The 26,318-nt window shown below is 34.9% G+C and overlaps 1 protein-coding gene across 6 annotated transcripts in view; it reads right to left on the reverse strand.

Annotated features, from left to right (window-relative positions):
- Cdh8 (cadherin 8) overlaps positions 1–26,318 on the reverse strand; it is a 380,097-nt gene that overhangs the window by 56,781 nt on the left and 296,998 nt on the right. For all 6 annotated transcript variants that reach the window (XR_011366007.1, XM_069992447.1, XM_069992446.1 and 3 more), the window contains exon 10: positions 14,457–14,574. Coding sequence is in view for 5 of the 6 variants with exons in the window: in XM_069992447.1 (XP_069848548.1) it covers positions 14,457–14,574 (118 nt within the window). In the remaining variant the exon portion in view is untranslated. The remainder of the gene's footprint in view (positions 1–14,456; positions 14,575–26,318) is intronic.

Here is a 26,318-nt window from a genome sequence, read left to right on the forward strand (position 1 = left end):
AGTCTAATAGGCCTGAATTAGTGGAGCCAGTATCAACTCAGGAATTGATCGGTAAATGCTGAGCAACATTCAATCCCTAAGACAAAGTTTAGGCATTGGTTTTTCGAGTTACACTGGACTTCCTACTGGAGAACTTACCTTCTTTAGCAACATTCATAACATGCCAGCAACTTTGCTGGCCAGACTTTAGAAGGAAAAGTTACAAAGTAAAACATTGAAGCAAGAGAGTAATGGAGCTGGGAACATTTATATCCTAATGGGAAAAGTTTGACTTGTGTATTTGCTTTATGGAATTTTCTGATGTCACTTTATCCTTATAAATTTGAGCATTCTTATCTCTTGAGAGGAACATGATGAGATTTGGGAAATACAATTCAGAGTAGGAACCATCTAGCAGCTTGAAGGCCTTAAATTCTATTTTTACTTGAAGAAAACTTACTTTTTCCTCCTCCATCCTGGTACCACTGCCTTTGTTATTAGGTCTATCTGGATGAAAATACTAACAATCCCTGCTACATTCCTCCTGTTCTTTACCACCCACACATGGTCCTAACTCTCTTTAAAGACAAAGCTCTGATAAACAAAAGTTCTCAACTAAAATTCCATGTTCTGTAGTCCAAAAAAGAAGACACATAACCCAGTAACTCATTTCTGAGAAAATCTTACATAGCTAAGATTTGGATGTGGATTCATCATTTTTTTTAAATTTCCAACATTGGAAATTGTGACTTGAGTGAAATGAATATGTAGTTTTATGTTAAGGATATCTCCAACTGCTCTCAAAGACACGATGTTAAGGGGTAAGTGTGATACATAATTAAAATGATACTTGATGGAGTGTATTTGCTCAGATCCTTTGACTATAATACTGAATATTCCAAGATATAAATTCATGTGTTTCTTCCTGTTCTAACATCCTTGAAATCAAGAGGTACCTGAAGTTGAAGAAATACTGTATTTAATTTACAGGTCTTTAGTGGAACATTATTTTTCTTTCTAAGGCAGGAATAAATTAATGGTCTGTCTCATTAACAATCTCCAGTATTTGCTGACATTTAAGCCTGAAAGTGTGGGATTAGTGTATAGGATTTGGATCAGGAAAAGACAAAGAGAATGTGTTGACCCAATCACATTTCAGGTCACTGTGGTTAACCTGTCCTGGTCACAAATGATTCAAATACAACTTTGACGTAAGGATCAAGTGCTCCAGCTGATATCTTTCCTTTACTGCATACTAACAAAAGATCTCTACCTACATCTAGGGGGGAAAAGTTTTAGTCTTAGTTTAGGTCAAGACTCTGGTGTTTTTCCTATCTCTAGCTTTAAATCCTTTAAATTTCAGGTTATATTAGCAGATATATGAATGTACTGTTTCTGTTTAATCCTGGAGCTACATCTCCTTTGCAGAAAATACTGAATATGCTTCAGTGGTCTGTTCTTTCCATTTAATGCATTTTAGGCAATTAAAAAATAGAAGACATGAATGAATTATCTTTATTAAATTTAGAATAGAAAGTTGTGTGTGAGGTTGAATTCGCCCAATATGGGATTCAGTTAAAAAATTTTTGGTAGTCGATTGATTTTTGGTGTTTTGTTGTCACTGTGATGAATTAAAAAGACCTGTGAGCATTAGATACACATAGTCTGAAATAAGGCTGGACACCCAGAAGATGCTCACAAAGCTGTGAGCGTAATCACTGTTTTGTGTTGTAGGATATAGTACAAGAAGAAGACTATTTTATTGTTTTTACTCCAAATATTATTGAAACAGTCTTCAATAATGCTTAGCTGATGGTTTCTAACCTTCTATGGTTTTCAAAAATCACACCTTGTGAAAACTAGGAAATAAAATTTTAGCAATTTCATCTGATGAATGATTCTAGGAATAAATTTTCAAAAGGACATGCATGCTACTGGTGAGAAAAACAATCCTGTAATTTATTAACTACTCTCAATGCCTGACAAGTGACTTAATACAGATGAGCTTCAATATCTTATCTGAAACTTAGAGCTAGATGGATAGATAATGTATATCACTTGAAACAAATAGATGCGCTATGAATTTTAGCTATTGTTTTTCTTGTAGTATAATCTATAACCCATTCAGAACATGAGAGAATGTATTTATCTTAAAACAACCAGAGACTCTCAAATAAAAGCAATGTATAAGTGGATATTAGCTTTCTTCCTAAACTTTATAATAATATTTTTCACTTTAATATCATTTTATAAGCAAATATATTTTGGGGAATATAATGTTAACTAGATTATTTCCTGAAATATTCTTCTGACAAAAGTAAGAAGCATCCATTTTAGCATATATACTTAATTTACAAAGATAAAAATGATAGCAGATTTAATAGAAGGAGTTGCTTTTTATTGTCATTTCTGCTTTACTCAATTATGTGAGTTTTATTTAAATACATATTATATATGTATTTATTTAAATACATATTAATTACAAATAATATATGCATATATATTCCCTTATATTTTTTTTTCTGGGGAGGGAAAATTTAAATGACCTTTAGGTAATTGTTTAAGCACTATGAAAATTTCTTTGTTGAATTTTAACATACTAACATTTAAAACTAAGTAAAGATACATCCTCACATATTACTGCTGTTTCAGAACATGACCAAAGTTGTTTTTAATTTTAAAGTTATGAACTCACAAAATTTTATCAAATATGAATAATACAATGTTTACATCAATGGACTTCTTAGCTTGAGTATTTAACTGTATGTATATATAAAAGCCTCTTAACTGAGTGGGACATATTTGTTATCCTGCTAAAAATATTAACAGAAGATGCAGATATAAACACAAAGCTAAGAAACACCTCTTTTATTTCCTGTGGAAAAGCAAGGAAAGTAGTGTTGATGTAAACTTAAGTAAAGTTTAAGTAAACTTCCTCTATGTCTGGCTCTTTGCTCTTAACTGGCAGACATCTGTTTATTTCTGTAGAAGTTTATTGAGGTGCATTTTGATTCTGAGAGGTCTCTCTTATAAATCAAAAGTGAGCCAAGTAACTATTTTCATTGAATTTCCTATCTCCTTGTTGCAGTTTCACAAGACATACAGTAGTATTAAATTCTTAAACATTGAAGTCATTTGTCATATGTTTACTGAGTTCTTTTTTGGTATATAAGAATAATTTTATTCTTTAATATGTCCAGCATTCTGGCCAGACATCCCATGAAAAACAGGCTATAATGTTACAGATGACACCTTATAATAATACTGTCTAGAAATTTTTTTTTGCCAGTCCTGGGACTTGGGAACAATACCTGATCCTCTTTCAGTACAATTCTATTGCTCTATCACTTTTTCTGAGTAGTTCCTTGGTTATAAGAATCTCATGGACTTTGTTGCCGAGGCTAGCTTCGAACTGTGATTCTTAGATTTCAGCCTCCTTAATAGCTAGGATTAGAGGCATGAGCCACTGGAGCCCAGCTCTTAATATGGAGATTTTATGCAGTAAGATGCCTTGCCTATTCATTCTTTCTTTTTAAGGTTTATAAAGAAGCTAAAGAATATCAACAACTAATATATAAATTTTAGGTATTGCCTTTGGGATTTATATGAGATTCTTCCTCTTTCATCACAACATTTTTTTAACATTTTCAAATGCTTTTGCATTTTATTATAGAAAATTAAAAAGCCTCATTCAAATCTTCAAGTCTCCATCGACTGGTATACCAAGGCATGTCCCCAGTTTTGTAATATTTCTTCTGATATCACATTTTTATGCACTCAGTATGTTAAAAATAGTTGGATGTTTAGCTCTCTAGCAATTATCTATTCATTCATTTAAAGATGAAAGGAGGGCTGGGAAGGTGGCTCAGTGGTAGAGTACTTGCCTTGCATGCATGAGGCCCTGGGTTTGATTCCTCAGCACCACATAAGCAAAAAGAAAAACAGCCGGAAGTGGCGCTGCGGCTCAAGTGGTAGAGTCCTAGACTTGAGCTGAAGAGCTGAGGGACAGCACCCAGGTCCAGAGTTCAGGCCCCATGACCGGACCCCCACCCCCCCAAAAAAAAAAAGATGAGAGGAAAATGAAATTTAGGGAGGAGAGAGAAGTAAAGCATGACTGACCATGAAGGATTCAGCATGGACTGGCCAAAGAAAATAAGGAAATCTGGAGCAGAAAACTTATGTTTGACATGCCAGATGAAGTATCCTACTTTTTCAGTTCAATCTAAGGTAAACATCCTCAAAGGCTGAATGTAAGGTACTCAAACAACAGGGAGAGGAAGATACTGTGGGTTGTAAGGTTGAAAACAAAGGTCATGAGTAACCCAGAAAAGTCCAAAGGCAAACACTATGCTACTCAAGGAAGTGCACCAGTACAACCCTTCAGGTAGCAGCTTAAGAAACAGAAAGAGAAAGCAACAGATAAAATACGAATCTAATGTCCTGCCCAGTACACAAACAGCCTCAGTAACTATTGCTCTCTGGGAGTGAGCTCTAACTTTCATGCACTGACAGGGATCCAAATTCACCATGCATGGGATTTGACAAATACATGAACTGTGTATATAATATGTCGTGGATCAAACTAGAATAGATTGTAATAACCCTCAAAAGAGAATTACATCAGTCTTAGTACATTGATTGGGCCGTAACACAAATTACTATGACATCCATGGATCACGATGCATTAGGCAAAGGCTCGCCCACAGGCTTTGACCCTGAAACTAGAAGCACATTGAATTGTGTGGTGCAACATACCTCATCTGACCTCCATAATGATATATACAGCAACATGAAGCCCAGGGAAGGTCTTACCTGTTTGTGATTGCAGATCTACATCACCACTCTGACATACAAAACACTTCGTAAAGTTGGGAGTGATGGAATCTATGACGACCTAACTCTTCTTTATGTAGGGCCAGATTCAAAAACTGGGTGAAGTCTAAGAGAAAATCTTTGTTTATGACAGTATAGAAGGTAGAATGTGTTATCATTTCACCATAAACCATAGCACATTGAAGACTCGAGTATGAATTTCTCTACTAGATGACAAAAAACATGTTAAATTATAGTCTCCTCTCTGAAGATTTAAATTGGTATTCAAAGACTGAGTCCTAAGGAGAACTAAGATACTGTATAGGAGGGGAGAGAAATTGTCTGTTTTATTCATTACTTTAGGCCTAATTCTCAACATTGCATCTGGCACATGGTAGTCACCAAATAAATGAGTATCAAATAAATGAATGGACGACTAAACATATGTTCTATTATTAATAGCCTCAGAGATCAGTGGAGGGAATATTACTTGATTTATGGGTGTCTTAGTATGTACCATGACACACTAAAGAACAAAGGAAAGAGGATAAACTTCACTGTTAAAAACCTAGTTCATCTGTTCATAGGTGAGGGAAATTTTCCTGTAATTATTACAAGTGATTGGAAATTAGCTAGATAGAAAAGAAATGGAACAGAAATCATGTTACCAGCAAAAAAGAAGAAGAAAACTTTATAAATGTAACTCATGTTGAGCTTAGAAGACATACACAAGGTAAATAAAATAAGAAATGATGAAATAAATTGTATATATATCTTCATTGCCTTTTTTTGGTCACATGTTTCAATTTTGTATCTAGTATTTATTACCATCCTAAGCCAGCTATTTAGTAGTGTGCTTCTGGATAAGAAAATTTCTATCATCTGTCTGTTCTCAAATATTCCATTTGCCAATACATAAAGAAGTATTTACTCTCTTCAGCCCCATGGACACATTTATTCTTAAAGTATTCTTCACTTTAATTATGGCTGTATTAGTATAATAAGAGTTATAGTCAACTCTAACTACTTGTTATCCAAAGCCTCTTTTTGCTCATTTTTCCTTTCCCTTTATTTTGTTATTCAGTGTTTGTAGTCCAGTAATTGGACCATTAAGAAAGGTGCAATAGCATAGAATATCATTAGTAATCTCCTAAGTGCCTTATTTTTGATCCTTTATAAATATTTTCATTTTATTCATAGGGTGGATTGAAGAGATCCTGGAAGTTCAGAGTTTATTGAAGGAAGAGGTGAATAAACCTAATATATTTATGATTTCTAGTTTGCAGAATATCAACAATGCAACCAGGCACCAAAATCATTTAATTTAATTTAATTTAGTACTTTACTATCCAAAGCAGCATTGCAGGAAAGTATTATTTTCTTTCTTTTTTTTGGCGGGGGGGGGGGGGGGAGGTCCGGTCGTGGGGCCTGAACTCTGGGCCTGGGTGCTGTCCCTCAGCTCTTCAGCTCAAGGCTAGCGTTCTACCACTTGAGCCACAGCGTCACTTCTGGCTTTTTTTTCTGCGTATGTGGTGCTGAGGAATCGAATCCAGGGCCTCATGCATGCAAGGCAAGTACTCTACCACTGAGCCACCTCCCCAGCCCCTTATTTTCTTCTTTTGGATAAATGTTTAATTAAGATTATTCAACTTCTTTGTACGATCTCTTGTACATCATAACCAGAAGGGCTAGGATTCCAATCTCAATATTCTTTGGTATAAAGCCTGTACTTGTTTCTTCTCAGGATCTCACCTTTATCTTTTGTTCTAATAAATCCCAAATCATCTTTTCTGACATCTATTTATCTAAAGTGTCCCCTTGACTGTTGTTACATTATCTTTCTGCCTTTCTACCCTCTTCATTAATAAAGTGAGGGATCTTAAACAGTTCATTTGTGTTATTTGGATCATATTCCCAGATAGAATGTCACATATGCCTAATACTGTGTCTAAAAAGTGCTCACATTAATTCCAACTGCAAATGTCTGTGCTGAAAGGAGATGAAATGATTGTCAACTACATTTAGCACTCTTTCAGAAAAGGGGAATTGGAATAAACTGACAGCTCATTTTGTTTCTACATTCAATTTTAACCCTGGATTGTGCTTTCCAAAAGGCAGACACATTTGTTTGGTGGTAGATGATAAATCAGTAAATAACATGGTTCTTTAATGACATGGCAGCAAAATGGTACAAACAAAACTGGTTAAATAAAAATATCTCTCTCTCTGAGTAATTCTTTATATCCTTCCTGATGTACAACTGATCCTTTTATATTTCTTTAAGAGAAGTTCAAAGAAACAGGCCAGAAAGCAACTTTCTTAAAGAAACTAGCTCAAAGATATCTACAGAGATAACTGAAATAACTGTAAGATAACTATGCATGTATCAATTTATTTTCTTGGTTTTCTCTTTCAAAAAAAATTTTCAGAAAGAAAATGTTCTGCAAAGACCGGAAATGATTGCTAGCAAATTGACAGAGAACTCTACTGCAATTCACAACTTTGAATAGCATTTTGACAACTACATATATAAATCTATGCCATGAATCTAAATTACATCCCAGTAGTCAGTAATTTCAGGACTAAATTGTCTTCCATAACACACACCCCAAAAAAGAGATATGAAGGGCACTATATGTCTGACCAGAGTAATAATTTTAAGATTTCCAATATTTTTAGAGAAAATTCTCCATCTCTGAACGTACACTTGCACTATGATTTAAAAACCCAAAGAAAAGAAAGTATGGAAACTACAAAATAAAAAGAGGCTGAACAACAAAATTCTCCCTTTTTTCTGAATTGAAGGGCACAGTATAGCTTAGAGTCAACAAGTACAGGTTTGTTATCTATTTTTTTCTTAGCTTACACATTTCCCTTAATTATAGTTTATGTGGCAAAATAAAATATGAACAGATTTTTTTAATCAACATTACATTGCTGGAAGCATAAACAAGAAATTATGAATTACTAAAGAAGAATATTTGGATCCTATATACATGATATATTATTCTACATTGGATCTATTGGACCTTATGTTTGAAGCAATTTGAACACTTAAAAAAACATTCAACAGGGAGAAAAATGATCAGATTTTTTGTGGACAAGAGCTGAAATTTTCATTTAGCCAATGTAGTGTACTGTGTTATTTAAAATTCATTAAATAATTGGGGTAGCCACTGTCACAATATTGGAAACATGCATATGTTGTTAGTCAGCGTCCTATTAATAAAAGCACACAGGACAAACAGTGATGTGGGAAATAAAAATGGGTCCACTGTAGATGGGGATTGAGGTCAGCTGCAAAGATGGTTTAAAGAAAGAGGTAACAGTTCAACAAGTTCTTTCTGAGCTTCAAAGAAGCCAGGTGGGAGCAAAGAACTTTAGAAGATAGTCAGAAATAGTGAACCCAGCAATGACCCATCAAGAAAGTGGTTGAGGTACAGTCAGACCTAGCTAGGACTTTGGCTTACTGAGGAGGAGATCCCTCTCTACCTTCTCTCCCTCCACTTGAATACAAGAGATTCTTTGCTCATGAGGATATACTGAGGAACAGAAAAACATTTCTGGTTGTCTTGTGATAAGAATATTTCTCATCTATTTTTCAGGCAGGAAATTCGGTCTTATAGCAAGAGAGTCTGAAATAAGCTGACAGTAGTCAACAAATGAAAGTTTCAAAAGCTAATGCAAAATGATTCTCAAAGAGTAATGGTTTCTAATATTTGATATATTAGAACTGAGACTGATAGTATTAAATTGGAAGTAAGAAATAGCCAGTGACTAGGGAAAGCTGACTTTGTTTTTTGTTTGTTTGTTTGTTTTTATTTTTTGTTTCTGCAAAATGCATGTTAGGGAAAAAAAATCAGTTAAGTATAATAAGTCTTCATAGTTATAACCAGAAGATGTGGCTGAAAAATTATTTTCATTGTTTTGGGCTGTCCATTTCCTTATCCTTTTTAAAAATAATAATTTTGTTTTTCTATTGTAATAACCCTTAGACTAAAATATAATGTTAACTCAGTAGATTATTTGCAGTGCATTTTGTGAGGGTCAGTGTCTTCCCAGTTTGTGAAATACTTTTCTCAAAATCAGTTCTCAGCATTAGAAAAACTATAAATAAAAGCTGCAGAGACCTGCTGGAGGATATTGAAAATGATATGTAACAGCATGAGAAGTTAAGAAATGCTGGGCATGGCACAAGATGCCTGTCATTGCAGCTGAACCAGAGCCAGAGATCTGAGTTTGCTAGAATCCATCTCTAAACCAATCAGCAATTAGCTGGCCTGTAGAGTACAGTTCAAGCACTAGCTTTGCAAATGCAAGGCCCCGAATCCATCCACCAACTCCCCCTCAAAAAATGTCTCCCAATTTATTGATTTATTGGTATTTATTTTCTGTGCTAAGACAGACTCTTATAATTCTTAAATACCACTATCGGATAATGACATAGACTTGAAACAGAATATTCAATCGAGATGGATACACACATTATACTTTGAATACTAAAAGAATGAAAGGCATATTTATTCTAAAGTTTTAGTCAACTTGTATATTATTCAGATCAATGATCAGAAGCATACTTCTAGAGTGAGTTTTCTACTTGCTTATGTGTTTATTTATTATTTGCATACTTTTGCGATTCTGGTGATTAATTCCAGGCCAAATGCTTGTTAGTTAGGAAAGCACCATCCCACTGAACTATATATTCCCAGATTAAGAGTGAGCCTCTTATCAATAAGATGTCAGTGAAGAAGAAAAAAAAGCAAAAGCAACATTTTAGTTACTAGTGCTCCATAGCTGTCTTTCTTAAGCACGGCCAAACTATAGCGAAGTCCAAGTTCACTGTGTACTTCTCTCTTCTTCTCTCCTGCTCTTTTTGAAGAGCAGGGTGATATGTTTTTCTGTATATACATATATATTAACCAAATATTTCAGTATAAGTCTTGAAGACTCTTTTGCACCAGCCTGTGATCTAGCAAATCCAAACTTTTTACCTGCAATATATAGGCTGGAGAAGAGCAGGTTCCTTTTGACCTCAAATTTCCTGTGAGCAAGATATTTCAGCAACTGTAAATGGTTCATTTATCTTCCCTGTCTTCTTCTATTGAATTGTTGGGTATTTTCCATTTCCACAGTTAGAATGGATAGAAGCCAATACTGAAATGTGGTAAGTAAATCTCTTGGATACAAATTTGCTCAACTGGAAGATAAAGATCTATAAAATTAGGGAAAAAATATACAAGGTCTTTTGTGTGTATGTACATAGGTAATAAAATGTCTCTGATATTCTTCACCTTGCATATTTTCCCTGTTGAACATTGCCATATGATTATGAAAGATATATAACATTTATTCATCTATCTAGCCATTTTTTATTGGGACAGAACTGAGGCTTAAACCTAGGGTCTACGTGCTGTCCCTGAGCTTTTGTGCTCAAGACTAGCAGTCTACCACTTGAACTCTAGTTCAACTTCTGGATTTTTTTGTGGTTAACTGAAGAATAAGAGTATCCATATCTTGGGGTTCATTTTGCTTAGCATCATCTTATATTGTTGCTGTTTTTAATGGACTATGTGATTTTTTGTTTCTTTTTTGTTCTTCTTCCTATGGTATATCTCTGTTGTCTCTGTATTTGATTCTTGTATCTTGCATCTTGTATATATATTTATCTAATTTGGGGAGGGGAAGGAAAATGACAAAATGCTGAAACAAGGACACAGGATGACGATTGCAACAATGAGACTCACAAGACATTATATTGGACATGAAATTTACATCTTTGGGGGAGGGAGGGATGAAGATGATGGGGAAGGGAAAGGATAGTAGTAGGAGAAAAACAAAGGAGGGGGTAACAATGCTGGACAAAAAATGTACTCATTACCTTATTTATGTAACTGTAACCCCTCTGTACAGCATCTTTACAATAATATATATATATATATATATATATATATTAAAAGAGTATCAATTACTTTCTAGCCTAGGCTGGCTTTGAACTCTGCTTCTCAAGTCTTAGCCTCCTGAGTAGCTACAAGAATAAGCCAGGGACACCTGACATGATTCTCACATATTTAGAGAGAGAATTATTTACAGTCAGTCAACTGTGTAGGCTACAAGAAGCAGCTCATTTTTACCTCATTGTGTCTTTGGTTATGTATTAGTGGACTGAAATTGCACTACTATCAATCTATATGAGATGGAAAAACAGTCACTTTTCCATTGAATGACATGCTTCAAATTCCTTAGAAAATATTAGCTACTGAAATTGTCTCCCTGAAGATCACATTAAGTGAAAGAATAATTTATCTATCATTTATAGATTTGAGTTTACTGGCTAAATGATAAGCTTATTTATTTACTGGTCAAATTATAAAACTTAGCTTTGTTACATAGATTGGGACTTACAACTCACAGAAATCTCAGTTCCTGCCCATTTTAAAGTCCACACCAAGAAGGGAAAAAAAATTCTGAATAGGATCATTTGATTTTTACCTTTTCTATTTCCAATACAAAATGTACCACAATTTTCAAGTAAATTATATGTAGTATTGTGTGCATATGTATGCTAGGGCTTGAACTGAAGACCTTAAGTTTTCACTTAACCTGTTCACTCCCTGCTGGTGCTCTACCACTGAGCCATGCTCCAGGTCCATATCTAGCATGAATGTAGTTGTTTTGTTTTCTAACATCATTAATAGTATACTGCCCAAAGGCCAAAGTCTATCTGGAGGCTTTGTATCTATGCCAAATGCTTTCAATTTCTTAATTGTTTCTGTCTGTTAACAATGAAAAAAAATGTTTCCCTCCATTTTCACAGTAGCTATGCCAGACTGCAAAGAAGTGGAGCAAAACTCATGAATTTCTGATCTCGGTAAAATAAATAGTGTATAAACTTTGCATGTTTATTCCAGAGACCTGTGAGTTCATGATTTATTCTGTGAGGAGATGTTGAATATTTGGATCCTCTATCCAAATATCATAGTGAACATATGTCCTGCTTCCTACAAGACAGTCTTAGTTTATGGTGTTTTCTAGGCATAAATATAAACAGCAACCCCTTTCCCTTTTTTAAAATCATAGTTGGAATAATGAATTATATGGTCACTTTTTCCCAAACAAATGAATATATCATTTAAAATAAGTAATCATGACAGAGTGTACTTTCCTGATTCACTCTTCAATACCTGACAATTTTTAATTTTACAAATCTGAAACAAACATTAAAAAGTTACTCAAAAAGCATCATTCCTATATTCTCTTCAAAATCAAAGAGGTAACTCACATACATTAAGTACCCTACAGCATAGTTTTATTTAAATTTGGAATGTGGCAGAAGGACATTTGCTATATTTACAACATTTTCTTACTAGTAATTCTGAAAATTAGAGAAACCACATAAAACTTACTCAGTGTAGGATAAAATATCTTTAAAAATGTTGTGTAAATTTTAATACGGATTAAAATTGCACTTTCCCTGGGATACATCGATACCTTTATATTAATCTAAAATGTTACATACAACCACCCAGAGCCGCGTACCAGTGGCTCAGGCCTGTAATTCCAGCTATTTAAGAAGTGGAGATCTGAGAATCATAGCACGAAGCCAGCTCAAGCAGAAAAGTCCATGAGACTTTTCTTTCTTTCTTTTTCTTTTCTTTTTTTCTTTTCTTTTTTTTTTTTTGGTCGTTGGGCTTGAACTCTGGGCCTGGGCGCTGTCCCTCAGCTCTTCAGCTCAAGGCCAGTGCTCTACCGCTTGAGCCACAGTGCCACTTCCGGTTTTCTAGTGGTTTATTGGAGATAAGAGTCTCAAGGACTTTCCTGCCTGGGCTGGCTTTGAACTGTGATCCTCAGATCTTAGCCTCCTGAGTAGCTTGGATTACAGGCGTGAGCCACAGGCGCAGGGTCAGTAAGACTTCTTATCTCCAGTTAATCACATGGAAAAAGCCTGAAGTGGTGCTGTAGAACAAGTAAGTAGAGTTCTGACCCAAATAAACTCAGAGACAGTACCCAGGACATGAGTCCAAGCCCCAGAACTGGCAAAAGAACCACAACCACAAAAAAATCAAGCCAGAGTCACACCTATAAAAGGTATAGCCTAACATTTTATATTATATAGAATATACCAAGGCCTTCTGATATTTGGAACATTTTTTTTCATGGAGAAACTATTAAATACAGTGAATCTTATATGCTCAAATAATTCCACATCCTGAGTAGTTCATACTTAAAATAACATAGATTGCACTTATGAACAAACTTTCAGCTCATTCTGGGGTTTGTAATGGTTTTATTTTTACTTTGAAATATTCAAGTGATTTCCACTAAAAAAAAAAAAAGAAGAAAGAAATTTCAACACAAATAGTAGAGGAAGGAGAAAAAGAACACTAAGGTTGTATTAAATTTGTTAATTAAGGGTGACTACCAGATGGTGGTCCATTTTTGAGGAGAGCTAGCACAGTATTTTTTCTGTGGTATTTATAACTGAGGAAGCCAGCACATGGGAGATGCCAGCATATTGACCTTCCTTGTTCTGTGTGACAGATATCTACATTTAGCAAAGCCTCTCCCAAAGAACTCAGTAGCATTGTGGTAAAGCGGGAGGTCATAACGTATTTATCACAAGCCATAGAATGTGATTTTGTAAAGCTAGTGTTCTCAAAATTCACTACCTCCTCTAAACAGTTGCAGTAATCCACTCAAAGAGATAGCACAAACCAAATTTTAGTCTAAATATTTTACTTGCAAACCATTCATTCAAAACTATACTATGCTATAGTAAGGCCACACCAAAAAGCTGAAAAAGGAGAATAGGGAAAAGAAAACCTGGAAACATACTTGCACTGTACTTTTTGCTAACCATTTAAAATAGCAAAAACTAAAGAGAAATATATTACAATGAAAGTAATTTTGAAAGTCCTTGTGAAGTATTATATATATATATATATATATATATCAGCTTAGGAACATGAATATATACATAAGCTATATTAAACAAACAAACAAAAAAAAAACAAACATGAGATGAGTCCTGATAAGTAATAGAACATAGCTGAAGCCAAAGGGTATCGAAGCTGGATTCTTAGGAACTAATGAAATGGATTAAATATCCTTTGTCAGTGAAAGACTTAGCAGTAAATCAGTTAGTATTAGCTCCCAAATAATACTGATAAGAAGTGTCCTTCAAGAAGGATTTTTCTGATCTAATTGCTATTATTAAAGTCAGTACAGGCTTAAAACAAATACCTCTAATATGTACACACAAACCAGGCAAAATTAGAATAGACTTTCCCTAAAGACTTGGTAAACATTCAATTAAAACTTTACAATTGCAAAGTTCAAGCCGGGCTTGTCTGCTGACAGAGATCTTAGTATCTTAGATTTCTGCACAGTTTCATGGGTGTTTAAGCATACACTGCATTTTCTCAAGCCAGCTGATGGCAATATTCACTGGGATAAAATTAATTTCCACGGCAACAATTTTCTGATCTATTAAGTGGATAGAAGAAAGGGGGAGTGGTGTAATGACGTGCCATTGAATAGATAAAGCAGATGTCAAATACTTATGGTGAACACAAAAATATTTCATGGTATTTTTCAGTGTTATTATATAAGTGTGGTTTAGTTTCCAATTTATATTTTACCCCATTACACAAAGTTAATATATTTACCTTCATTTTTCTTGATGGTGAAATTAGGATTGTTGGCCATTTCCGGGAGGAGACTGTATAAGAAATAATGTCCATTTTTGGGCTCGTCTTTGTCTGTCGCACTTACTGTTTGTATGACCTGAAACACAAAATTGACATCAGCATTTCTGATCATATCAGATGGGGCTCCTATTGCCTTTAAAAAGCATCCTGATACAGGCCCAAGGATTCTTCCTCAGCTTTCTAAGTTGTCATGGATGGTTTGTGCCAAGAACAGGGAGAAAAAAAATCCATCACTATTAAAAAACAGCTTTGATAAGTTGATGAAAATTAAGAACATTACCTTCTTTTCCATTTGGTGTCTGTGGCTTGAAATAGCAAAGTTAAGTGTATTTGAAAAATCCACTGGGTCATTACTGGTTTCTTTGCAATTTGAGTATTTACTGGCATCTAGAATGAGATTTGGAATTGTTACAGTGATTGCGCGGTGGCTCCTGGGAGGATGTTGGAGATAGAGGGTTTAAATCTTGATTCCTCACTATTCTTCATTCCTCCTATTCATCCGGTTACCCGTGCTTGCCAAATAGGCTGTTCTTCGGCACAAACATCACTGTGGCAGACCTTTCTGTTGGATTGCATCTGTTCCTGCCCCATAATGAGCACTGCTTTTAAAGCTAGTGGATAGCGTATGCAAACAATGCTTTGGAGTGTATCCTGAGATGCATAAATTACAGGGATTAGGAGAATTACCACTGTGCAGAGAACTGCTTAGTTGACACAGATTCTGGGAATCAGTGTCTATTGAAAGTGCTTGATTCCCTTGCAAAGCGAGTCCAGACTTAATGCTAGGTTGTCTCTTGGGATGTCAGAGAATTATCTCAATTAATAGTCATGATTTCATGATATGTCCTTTTTTAAATACAAGACATTATACCAGAGCTAATAGTTAAAATACAGTTATCATCTCTCTATCACATATCTACAGTATATATCCTACAAAAAAAGTGGATGAAGGAAGGTAACCTAAGCAATGATAGATTTAAGCATTAAAAATAATAACAGGAAAAAATAAAAATAAAAGTTTTATGTTCTGAAAACATTGAAATTCTCTCTGGTATGAAATTTTGATAATTGTGTGATTATGCCAAATATAATTGGTCCATTTGAACTTGTAGGTACCATAGAACTTTGCAGTTTTTTTTAAATACATGGATTAATTTCTGTTTTGTAAAAGAAACCCATTGTAATTTGTGACCTAAGAAATATTATAGCCACAATGTAGAACTCTAGTAGTTTTGATCATTTTGCATTATATCCTGCCCATATAGCTTATGATAGGTAATGCCTTCAAGCTAAAAATGAAAGAACTTCCAGTTCTCCATTTTTTAAATTGAACAGATTATTAGCTTGGGTGTGAATTTTTTCAAGAATCTGTTGTCTAATTATAATGTCTTATTACCAGTAATAACTATAAGTAGTTTGGCAAGATAACATGCAATGGTAGAATAAAAAAGCCACTCTGGTTAAGAGAGTAATTAAGAGAAAGGACACTGAAATCAGACTGCCCAATCTGCAGTCACAGTTTTTAATCATCTTTGTGTAAGATTAAAGAAATTTTGAAACTCATTCTTTGAAAATCTAATGTAAAAAGAATATGCTTTTCTCATCAAATTCTTCAAATTATTGATATGAATATCTTGTCACAATGTCTGGTTTTGGATAAATGTTCAAAGAAATAGTAGTAATATTATAGTTTTATATAAACATTGCTATTTATTGATGATATAACACTTAGAAAAGTGTAATAACTCTGGTTTTTGCTTAACAGGGACCCAATATAATCAGATTAGAGGAGAAAGAAATTGTATTTACCATAGCTAAACACATAGCATATTTGCTTTGACATTAAATGCAGAGAAAACCCTGGGGTTATAGTTTCATAAAAGTAGAGATGACTGAATCTGCAAGGGGAGAAGATGTGAAATATGCATAACACTTCTGGACAGCATGAATGTACAAATGTTTAACAGAAAAAATATGGGCTGACCAGAAAGTAAAATTTTAAAAATGGTTGAAGGGAGGCATGAAGCCTTGAGTTCAAACTCCAGTAATATTAATAGATAGATAGATAGACAGATAGATAGACAGACAGATAGATAGATAGATAGATAGATAGATAGATAGATAGATAGATAGATAGATAGATAGATAGATAGATAAACAGATAGATAAATAGATGTCAAGGAATTGAGAAGGTTCTTCTTTATTTTTCTCCAATCTACCTTTTATATTATTCAACTGATTAACACCATTTATACTACTTCTAATTAATCTTGAGGAAAAAAGTTCTTATATGAATGTCTAATGATGTCAATTCGGTCTGAGAGCTATTTGCTTAATTAAGCCAGCATAACAAAAATTAATTCAATAATTTAGCTTATATGCAGTGAGTGGAGAACTATTTATTATACAGCACCTTCAAAATTTAGTTTGGATGTCATAAAATTGAATATAATTTTTCCCATGTGAGTCAACTGAACCAGAAAGTCTTGGGGTATTACTTAGTGATATGCATGTCATGTGGCCTTCTGTGTCATTGTGGCACAAGTTCAAGTCTGAGAATCAATGTGTGGAGTCAAGAAAAAGATGGGTGCCCACAGCATCTTCATTACCATTCAGTAAAAGAGTTAGTATAGTGAAACTTCAGTGAGCTCATTGCCTGATGTATAGAGAAGTAAGTACTTCAAATGGTAATTCTTTAAATCATGTTCCAAATAGACTATTAACTCGCCATGGAAGATTTTGGGTTAAAGCATGCCTGATATTTTGTTTTGCTTTAAAGTGGAAATAATGTAGATCGCTAGTACCTGAGCATTTTATCTGAAAGTAGATCACTTGAATGACTGTGCCAAAAAATGCATTAGAATATCTAGATTAAAAAATTAAACATTTCTATTGGTGTAATTAGCTTTAAATAGTGGAAGGAATGAACGTTCACCTCCAGAGACACATGATCAAGAAAAACTGAGTAGATGGAAAATGATTTGTACATAGGTTCCACTGTTCTCTACTATTACTGATGTTGATTTTTTTATTTTTTTATTTTTATTTTTTTTTGCTTGATAAGAAATGTATTTATTACCTTGCTCATGTAATTGTAACCCCTCTATACAGTATTTTCACAATTAAAAAATATAATATATGTATATATATACATACATAAATACATACATGCATTACATATACACCTGCCAGATGTTGGTCAAATAGTTTCTAAGGAAAATCAGTCAAGACAAAAATGCCTAAGGACAGAGATATGGTTAAATGACTGATGTTGATTTAAAAAAAAATTAGACAGTTATTTCATTGAAACAATACAAAAGTTTTCAGAGATGTTACAGGCATTTAACTTTCAGTTTAAATATTTGATTTTCTACCTATAAAGTTGGACGCAAATGAAATAAATCTTGTGAAATTCATTCAATTTCAAAGAAAACATAAAGCAATTGATGTGCAGTGTGTGTGTGTGTGTGTGTGTGTGTGTGTGTGTGTGCACGCACGCGCGTGTGTGAATGTGCATGTGTGCATGCGTGTGTATAGGGGTCTGTACATACATAAAATTGAGACAAAACATAAAGACATTCCAGGAACATGTTTAAACTTCAGTGGGAGAGACCTCTGATCTAATTCCTGAGACTACAAATATGAAATCACATAATGTTTCTGTCATGAAACTGAAAAGAAGTATGAGAATTTTGTACCAGTCCATAATGCTGACCATAAAGAAAACTCTGTAAGTTATCCTAAATCAGATTGTTTTATCAAGAGTTATTGTACTTGAGGATAGTTCACAGTAACTCAAGTATTAAGTAATAGTAGAATATTGCTGCCATTAATAATTTTAGAAAAGTTAAGAAGTCAGCAGACAATGCATTTCTGATGACCTAATCTGTTAACAAGGAAAACAGGATCTTGGGATCACACTTGCCTGTGAGTTCCTGTAGTTGATTGATCAGCTCTTAGTTGCCAGGCTTAAAAATCTATGAGATCTTTCTTGCCTCTCAATACTGTTTTCTCAATGCTAAGTATTGACTATATAAATTATTGTATGCATAGAGGACAGCAGTCACATTTCTATATTCTTATAAAATCTTTGCAATGCCTTAAGAAGAAGCATTAGTTAAAAGACCTAGCAGTATTCCAGTACATCTGAACAGTCTATATCATATATGTTTGATTATAAATCCAGTCTTTCTCCCCTACCAGACATGCCAGGTTGTCTTAAGTGTGTGGAGGTTCACACTTCCTGTGAATGCATATATATATATATATATATGTATATATATATATGTATATATATATATATATATATATATATGTCAATCGTGGGGCTTGAACTCTGGGCTTGGGTGCTGTCCCTCAGCTCTTCAGTTCAAGGTGAGCACTCTACCACTTGAGCCACAGCGCCACTTCCAGTTTTCTAGAGGTTTTTTGGAGATAAGAGTCTCACAGACTTTCATGCCCTGGCTGGCTTTGAACCGCGATCCTCAGATCTCAGCCTCCTGAGGAGCTAAGTGCATTTATATTATCCTGGGGTTTCCAATATTCTGGTAAATGTGGAAGGATAAGCAATCCATCCTCCTTGCTCATGTCCTGTGTCTTAGCAGTAGAAACTTTCTTCTGAATTCTACCTTGTAGAATGAATAGCTAATTTAACATTCAGAACCCAGGGTTCTATCTGATTGTGGAAAAGATGGAGAGGATTCGCTGGTTGCAACATTTGGTACTATTCTTCAAAGATTCCAGAATATAGGGGTCATATATGAAGACATGGCAAGGATAAGGACTTGAGTGTCTGAAATCAAAGCCAACTGTCACTTTCATACAAAAGCCTGGTTTACCTTTTCTTCTTTTCCCCTGTAGTGAGGTAAATTGCAAGGTGTGGTCAAGAGGGTCAATGGAAAAAAATGGAGAAATCAACGGTGGTGGATTTTGACTCTTCCACTATTGCTGGCTAATTTCTGATGATCAACACTGACTTTTCTGAAAGACTGATCACTTTCTTAGAAGTGATGGTGTTTACACTGAGAATCAATGGATGACCCATAAGTCAGCTCCATATGATTTTGCCAACATGCAAGTAAAATTATTTTAAAATATTTTTATATGTGTATAATTTAGAGAAATAAAATCCACAGCTCAGAGTATGGTATCCAGAATCAGATAAAAGATAACAAAATGGGTTGAAAAGTAATTCCTCACAAAAGGGGTCATTGAAAATAAAAATTGTGCATGAAAGAGAAATCAACTTTTCATAACCATGAGGAGAAAATAGTGGTATCTGGGAAATTATATCAGAATCTCACAATGACCTAATTATTCCCAAAGTGTATAATGTAGCTTAAATGTAATCACCATCACCATCATCATATCCCTGTGAAGGATATAACCACAATGTTTTGAATAATTGGCATGGCAATCCAATTCCTACTAAGATTTTTTTTTCCTATTCACCAAAGGAGTCCTTCCTTTTTCTTTGTTTTCTTTTTTACTCTTGTTCCAAATAGACTACTATTCAAAACAGACAGCTTAAAGTATAACCTACAGAGAACATAGTAGAAAGAGGCAAATAGATTCTATTTGCTCTTAAACACTAAGCGTAATCCATTGGCCTCTGGGTAGATGCCTTCAACAACCCACTGTAGAAATTCCAACAATTTCATCAGTGTTGTCACTTGTTTTCCATCTCTTTGACTTTAATGACACTAAATTCAAGCAAAACAAAATAAACACAAAGTAAAGTTTGCTGAATGATCTGTGTGGGGAAACTTGGGCTTCCTTTGTGGCAGGCAATCTTCTACTCTCTACATTCTTTTGCCGGACCCTGTATACCTTGCATGTGGTATATAGCATTAAAAAGATCTATATGGCAAACAAATCAGTCCTTCTATTAGTCTCCTTTAATAATTAAGTTTAACCAGTTGAGTAAAAGCCACCGACTTTAGCATAGCTCAGAAGTTTTACTTCCCAATCTCTTCTCCACTGCACTCTCTCCATCTTATTTCTGGATAGGCATGTATCCCATTGTCTCTTGATGATCATCACCATGGCTTCCTAAGCTGGATCATGTCCATCCTTTATTCTCAAGGAGCAAGGTTTGGTTATTGAGTTCCATTGACCACTAATTCTAAATATCCCCTGATGGAAATGTGAAAGATTTTATAATGCAGTATGTGTGTGAAAGCAAAATACTGAATGAACTGTTGGTTATATGAGCTCTACCAATACACACACACACACACACACACACACACACACACACACACACACACGAATATGTTCATAAATATAAGGGAAAAGGATAAACAAAAGGAGCATATGATAATTATGTTTATCTTTAATTCATTTTTCCCCAACCTTATCTGGTAAACAAGTGTGCACACACACACACACACACACACACACACACACACACACACACACATATGCCACCACCACTACACCACCACCACCACCACCATTTCTACCACAGTACAATGTAGATGATAGGCTACAATAAAAATTTTCATCACGAAGTCACTTTTAGAAATGCTATCTTTTAACACTCCACCTGCATCTTAAAGATCTTTTCAGATGCTTTTAACCTTTGTGTGAAGATATATTTACATAACCTGGTCGGGGTAATTTCCTTCACTATCTAGTAATATGTCAGTGTCGATGGTACCAGATTGTATCCAGTTTATGTGTTTAGCGCAAAGTCAAAGTCTTACTAACTATGGTGTGTAGGATTTCACTCAAAATTATATTCCTCATTATGTCATACGGGATCAAAGAAAACAGGCATAACCATGTGCCAACCTATTTCCTATCCTAAATTCATATTCAGTAACTCACAGGTTGATACAAAAAGAATAGATCAGCCTGAATCTCTTATGATTTCTAAGACATCTTTTATACTATTTTTGTTTCTTCTGTGGATCATTAATCTTTATTCAATTAAGGGCCAGAACAAAAGATATAGTACTTGTAATCCCACAAGAGGTTCAGCTGACACAGAGGCTACATATAAAAATTTCTGAAAGGATGTATATAGTCTGTTTCTTTGTGCAGTTGCAGCTAATTTGAAATATTAAAAACAAACACTAACCCTGAAAGTTACAAGAGAAAGAATAAAGTGTGAGTCCTTTTGAAAAAATAAAATATTTTTCAATGATCAGAAGATTATATGGAGATAGGATGTCAGACTCTAGCCTATTGTATTGATCAACTTAGAAACCATTTATAGTATGTTTTTCCAAATAAGTCCATAAAGACATGACAATAAAAACCTCAATACAAAACTAAAAAATGCATTGTGTTCCTTAGACTTGAAAATGGTGAAAATAACTACAGGTTGAGTTCGCCTTGCCTGAAATATTTGAACCAGAAGTGTTGTGAACTTCAGGCTTTAGTTTTCAATGTCTAGAGTACATTTCATAGATATAAAGAGATATCTGAGGATGAGACCCGAGCAGACACATGAAATTTATTTCTTTTTCATATATGTATATATATATATATATATATATATATATATATATATATATATATATATATATACATACACCAAATCTCACATAACATTTTAGTTTGCCTATGCTTTGTGACCTGTCACTCAAAGTCATTTGTGAAGTTGTGGCATCATGTTGATGTCCAAAAAACATTCAGGCTTTTGGAGCAATTTAAATGTTAGATTTCCAAATTCTAACTACTAGTTATCATACCTGCCTATTGGGCTTGTAAGATATATCTATGTACGTTATATTTGTATCTGTTGACTCTTCAGATGTGACACTTTAAACCTACTCGTATTTTAACTGTGAGTCACACACTGTGTAAATAATAAAGGTATAACTCACAATTGCGTTGTTTGAACCACAAACTATCCAATTATATTTCTGCATTTGGGCTTTGTCTTTCTGTCAACATTCTACCATACACCTTGATTAATGATTCTCTTGGAATAAGTTTGGTTACATATGTTCTCACCCTATATTACTTCATGCATCCCGTTAATTCACCACCCCCTTATTCTAAACAGAATAAAGTGAATATAGTATTCTGTGCTTTTTGGTGAGGCCATCCCTCCCATCTGTTTCAAAATCAATCCTGTCTCCCTCCTGTGTATGCAGATAGATCATGAAAGATGCCTGCTGGCAGGAAAGTTAAAATTAAATCTCCCACACTTACTGCTTCACGAGTGTTATGAAATGCCATCATTTCATTTCATTTTATTGTTTCCTATTTATTAGAAAAAAGACCCACAAAAACTAAAACAGCAATAAATTCACAAACTTATTCATTGCTGGTGTTTATCAAGGGATAATTATCGTGGCTTTCCTTATGAGGTTTTCTATCTTTTGATCTTACTTTCCATGGAAATCTTTTGAGTCATGTTATTAGTGTCAGGAGTTGCTTTTGTTTTTGGAACCAATTGTTCACAATTGATCTGAATCATATGATCATGAATATTTTTTAGGAGATGTGTGTTGCATAGGCAATGAACTTTCAAAGTTATACTTCTTTCGGTAGAATTTTATGACCCTAGAAAATACAAGGACTTTTTCATCTTTAAAAGTTGACTTTGGGGCTGGGAATGTGCCTTGGTGGTAGAGTGCTTGCCTAGCATGCATGAAGCTCTGAGTTCCATTCCTCAGTACCACATACACAGAAAAAGCCAGAAGTGGTGCTGTGGCTCAAATGGTAGAGTGCTAGCTTTGAGCAAAAGAAGTTCAAGGACAGTGCCCAGGCCCTGAGGACTGATCATAAAAAAGATGAGTTGATTTTAACGTATGTCTTTGCCAGGTTTCAGGGCTTTTTTTGTTGTTGTTGTTGCTTGTGGGGCTTGAACTCTGGGCTTGAGCACTGGTACTCAGCAATTCAGCTCAAGGTTAGAGCTCTACCAGTTGAACCACAGCACCACTTCCAGCTTTTTCTGCTTATGTGGTGCTAAGGATTCTAACCCATGGCCTCATGCATGCAGGGCAAGCACTCTACCACTGAGCCACCTTCCTAGCCCAGGGTTCAAGGCCTTAAGTAAAACTTATACTCCTTTATCAGCCTCAGCTTCCATATTTATAAAGTGGAATTGTAAAACCCAATTATCAGAGCCACATAGATTATATCAAACATTTGTATATATTACTTCATATCTATCTATATGTTTACTTATTTATATTTTTTATATGATTTTATATATAAATATAAAATTATGCAAGCAGCATTGCTTTTCCCCCTATTGCCATCTCAGGACATAAATATCGATTTTAAATATAGCATTCTAAAAGCTTTTCCTGCTTTACATGCATTTATGTATGTGTGTAGATTTTATTCAGATACAAAGCTACTTACAATCTCATGCTTGCTTATTATAGTCTAGCCAGAGACGTCTTCAATTCTTCAAAAGAATAAGATCTTTCTCCCTTTAGGGTCTTTGCACGTGGCATGCTGCTGGCTAGAAGGCTCTTTTCATGCCTAGTCTTTCTTCATTTACCATAAATGATACCCACTTAAAAGGTAAGTTCCTCTGACAACACTATTACCTTTCTGAATTTCCTTTGTTCTCCTCTGTCTAGTTGCTTTAATGTTTATTTTCACACACTTTCCAACAATTCAAATATCATCTATTCCTTCTCCTTATAAACTTCCTTTCTTACTAAGCTTCATAAGAATAATTTTTAATAGTGTTGCCTGAGATCATATCACAATAATTAACAGCTTGTGCATAATAAATATTGTTCGGTAGATAACTGAAAATTTTTGACATCCAGAGGTGAGCTTAATTCTAGTGTCTGTGAGTACAGCTATTTCCACAGTAGTATCTAAGAACTTGGTTTCAAAACATTTTTCATCCCCAAATAAAGTGCGCTAACAATGTAATTCTAAAATGTTGTGAATATTCTTTGAGTGTCAGGTATGGATAGTTATGTATTTTAATATATGTGTTCAACTACGGCTTGTTATATTGTGTGTGTTTGTGTGTGTGTGTGTATGAACATGAGAACCACCATACTAAGTAGAATTTTATTACTACAGTATTAGTCAGAGGATGGGAATTAAAGAGTTTGTATTTTGCTGGGTACGAGTGGCTCATACCTGTCATTGTAGCTACCCAGGAAGCTGAGATCTGAGGACTGGGGTTCAAAGCAAGTTTTTGAGACTCTTATCTTCAAGTGATCACCAAAATGTTTGAAGTGGAGCTTTGGCTCAAATGATAGAATGCTCACCTTGGCTCAGAGAAAGAACCAAGTTCCTGAGTTTAAATCCCAGAATTGGCATAAAAAAAAGTTTCTGATTTTTTTCTTTTTCTTTTTAATGTAGACATAATGACTCAATTACTAAACAGAAGATCTTTGTAGTATTCATGACGATAAAGCTCAAATTATACTTTACTAGATTTTTGCTTTTTGTTGGTCCTGGGGCTTAAACTCTGGGCCTGGGCGCTGTCCCTCAGCTCTTCAGCTCAAGGCTAGAGCTCTACCACTTGAGCTACAGAGCTACATCTTGTTTTCTGGTGATTTATTGGAGATAAGAGTCAGACAGGGAGGGGAGGGGGAGAGGAAGAGTCTCACGGACTTTGCTGCCTGGCCTGGCTTTGAACCAAGATCCTCAGATCTTAGCCTCCTGAGTTGCTAGGATTATAGGTGTGAGCCACCAGTGCCTGGTTCTACTAGATTTATTTGTAGTTCCCTCCTATTTTGGGGGGGGGAGGGGTCCGGTCATGGGGCACTGTTCCTCAGCTCTTCAGCTCAAGGCTAGTGCTCTACCACTCGAGCCACAGCGCCACTTCCGGCTTTTTTTCTTTTTGCTTATGTGGTGCTGAGGAATCGAACCCAGGGCCTCAGGCATGCAAGGCAAGCGCTCTACCACTGAGCCACCTTCCCAGCCCCCCTCCTATTAATTTGTAAGAGCTCTTTCCTCAGGACAAAAATAGCTCATGCAGGTGGTTATTTCATGGACTTTCAAACAAGGAGCATTGTCAGATACTCAAGAAGAGACCTTGACTGGAACCTAGAAAGGTAATACTCAGCTCAGTACTTGCAATGATGAACCATCTAAAACAAGTGACTCTAAGTCCACTCTAAGTCACAAGGCTATTTGTGATGCATAAAATTCTAGCTAAATTCTATTAAGGGTATAAAATGTAGTATGGAGTTCTGAACGATCTTCTAGACAAAACTGATCACAGAAGTTGTACATTACTTTCATACTTGGTTCTGAATGGGGTGCTGTCATGTGTATTACAAGAATTTCTGAGCTCTCCATCATTTTTACCCAGTCCTCTACCCATCTAGCTAGACTAACATTTTCATTAGACAGTATCTTGTTTATCCTAAGTTGACTCTTTTCAGTACTGTTTCCTGTCCTTGCAGGACTTGTCCTACATTAAGATGTCTTTTCTATCACCCTACCTTGTCTCTTCATCAACTTTCTGTCCTGAGTATATTGAAGCATTTTCTTGCAAATCTACCATTTTCAAGTTACATTCCAATTTGCCAGAGAGAAAATTCTATGATGAAAAGAAGACAAATTTCTAAGTGTTGCAAGCAATTAATTTTCTAGTGTCTGGACAAGTCCTGACTCTTAGTTAATGCCCAATGAAATGTACTGATGAAGAGCTACTATTCTATCAGGAATGTGAACTGTAAGACACATATTTTGCTTCCTAATTTTGTAAATACTAATACACATTCCTATAAGGAAAGAGTATGTTTTCAATCCATCATCTTAACTTAGAGTCAAATAATATATAAATAATCACATCAGGCCTTTGTTGAATTAATGTCTAAAGACTTACATCATCTCTGTCTTTTGGCTTGAGGCAACTTACCTGTAAATATTCAA

This window comes from Dipodomys merriami, unplaced genomic scaffold (genome assembly GCF_024711535.1).
Source record: "Dipodomys merriami isolate MVZ:Mamm:240054 unplaced genomic scaffold, mDipMer1.0.p SCAF_41, whole genome shotgun sequence".
Classification (NCBI taxonomy): domain Eukaryota; kingdom Metazoa; phylum Chordata; class Mammalia; order Rodentia; family Heteromyidae; genus Dipodomys; species Dipodomys merriami.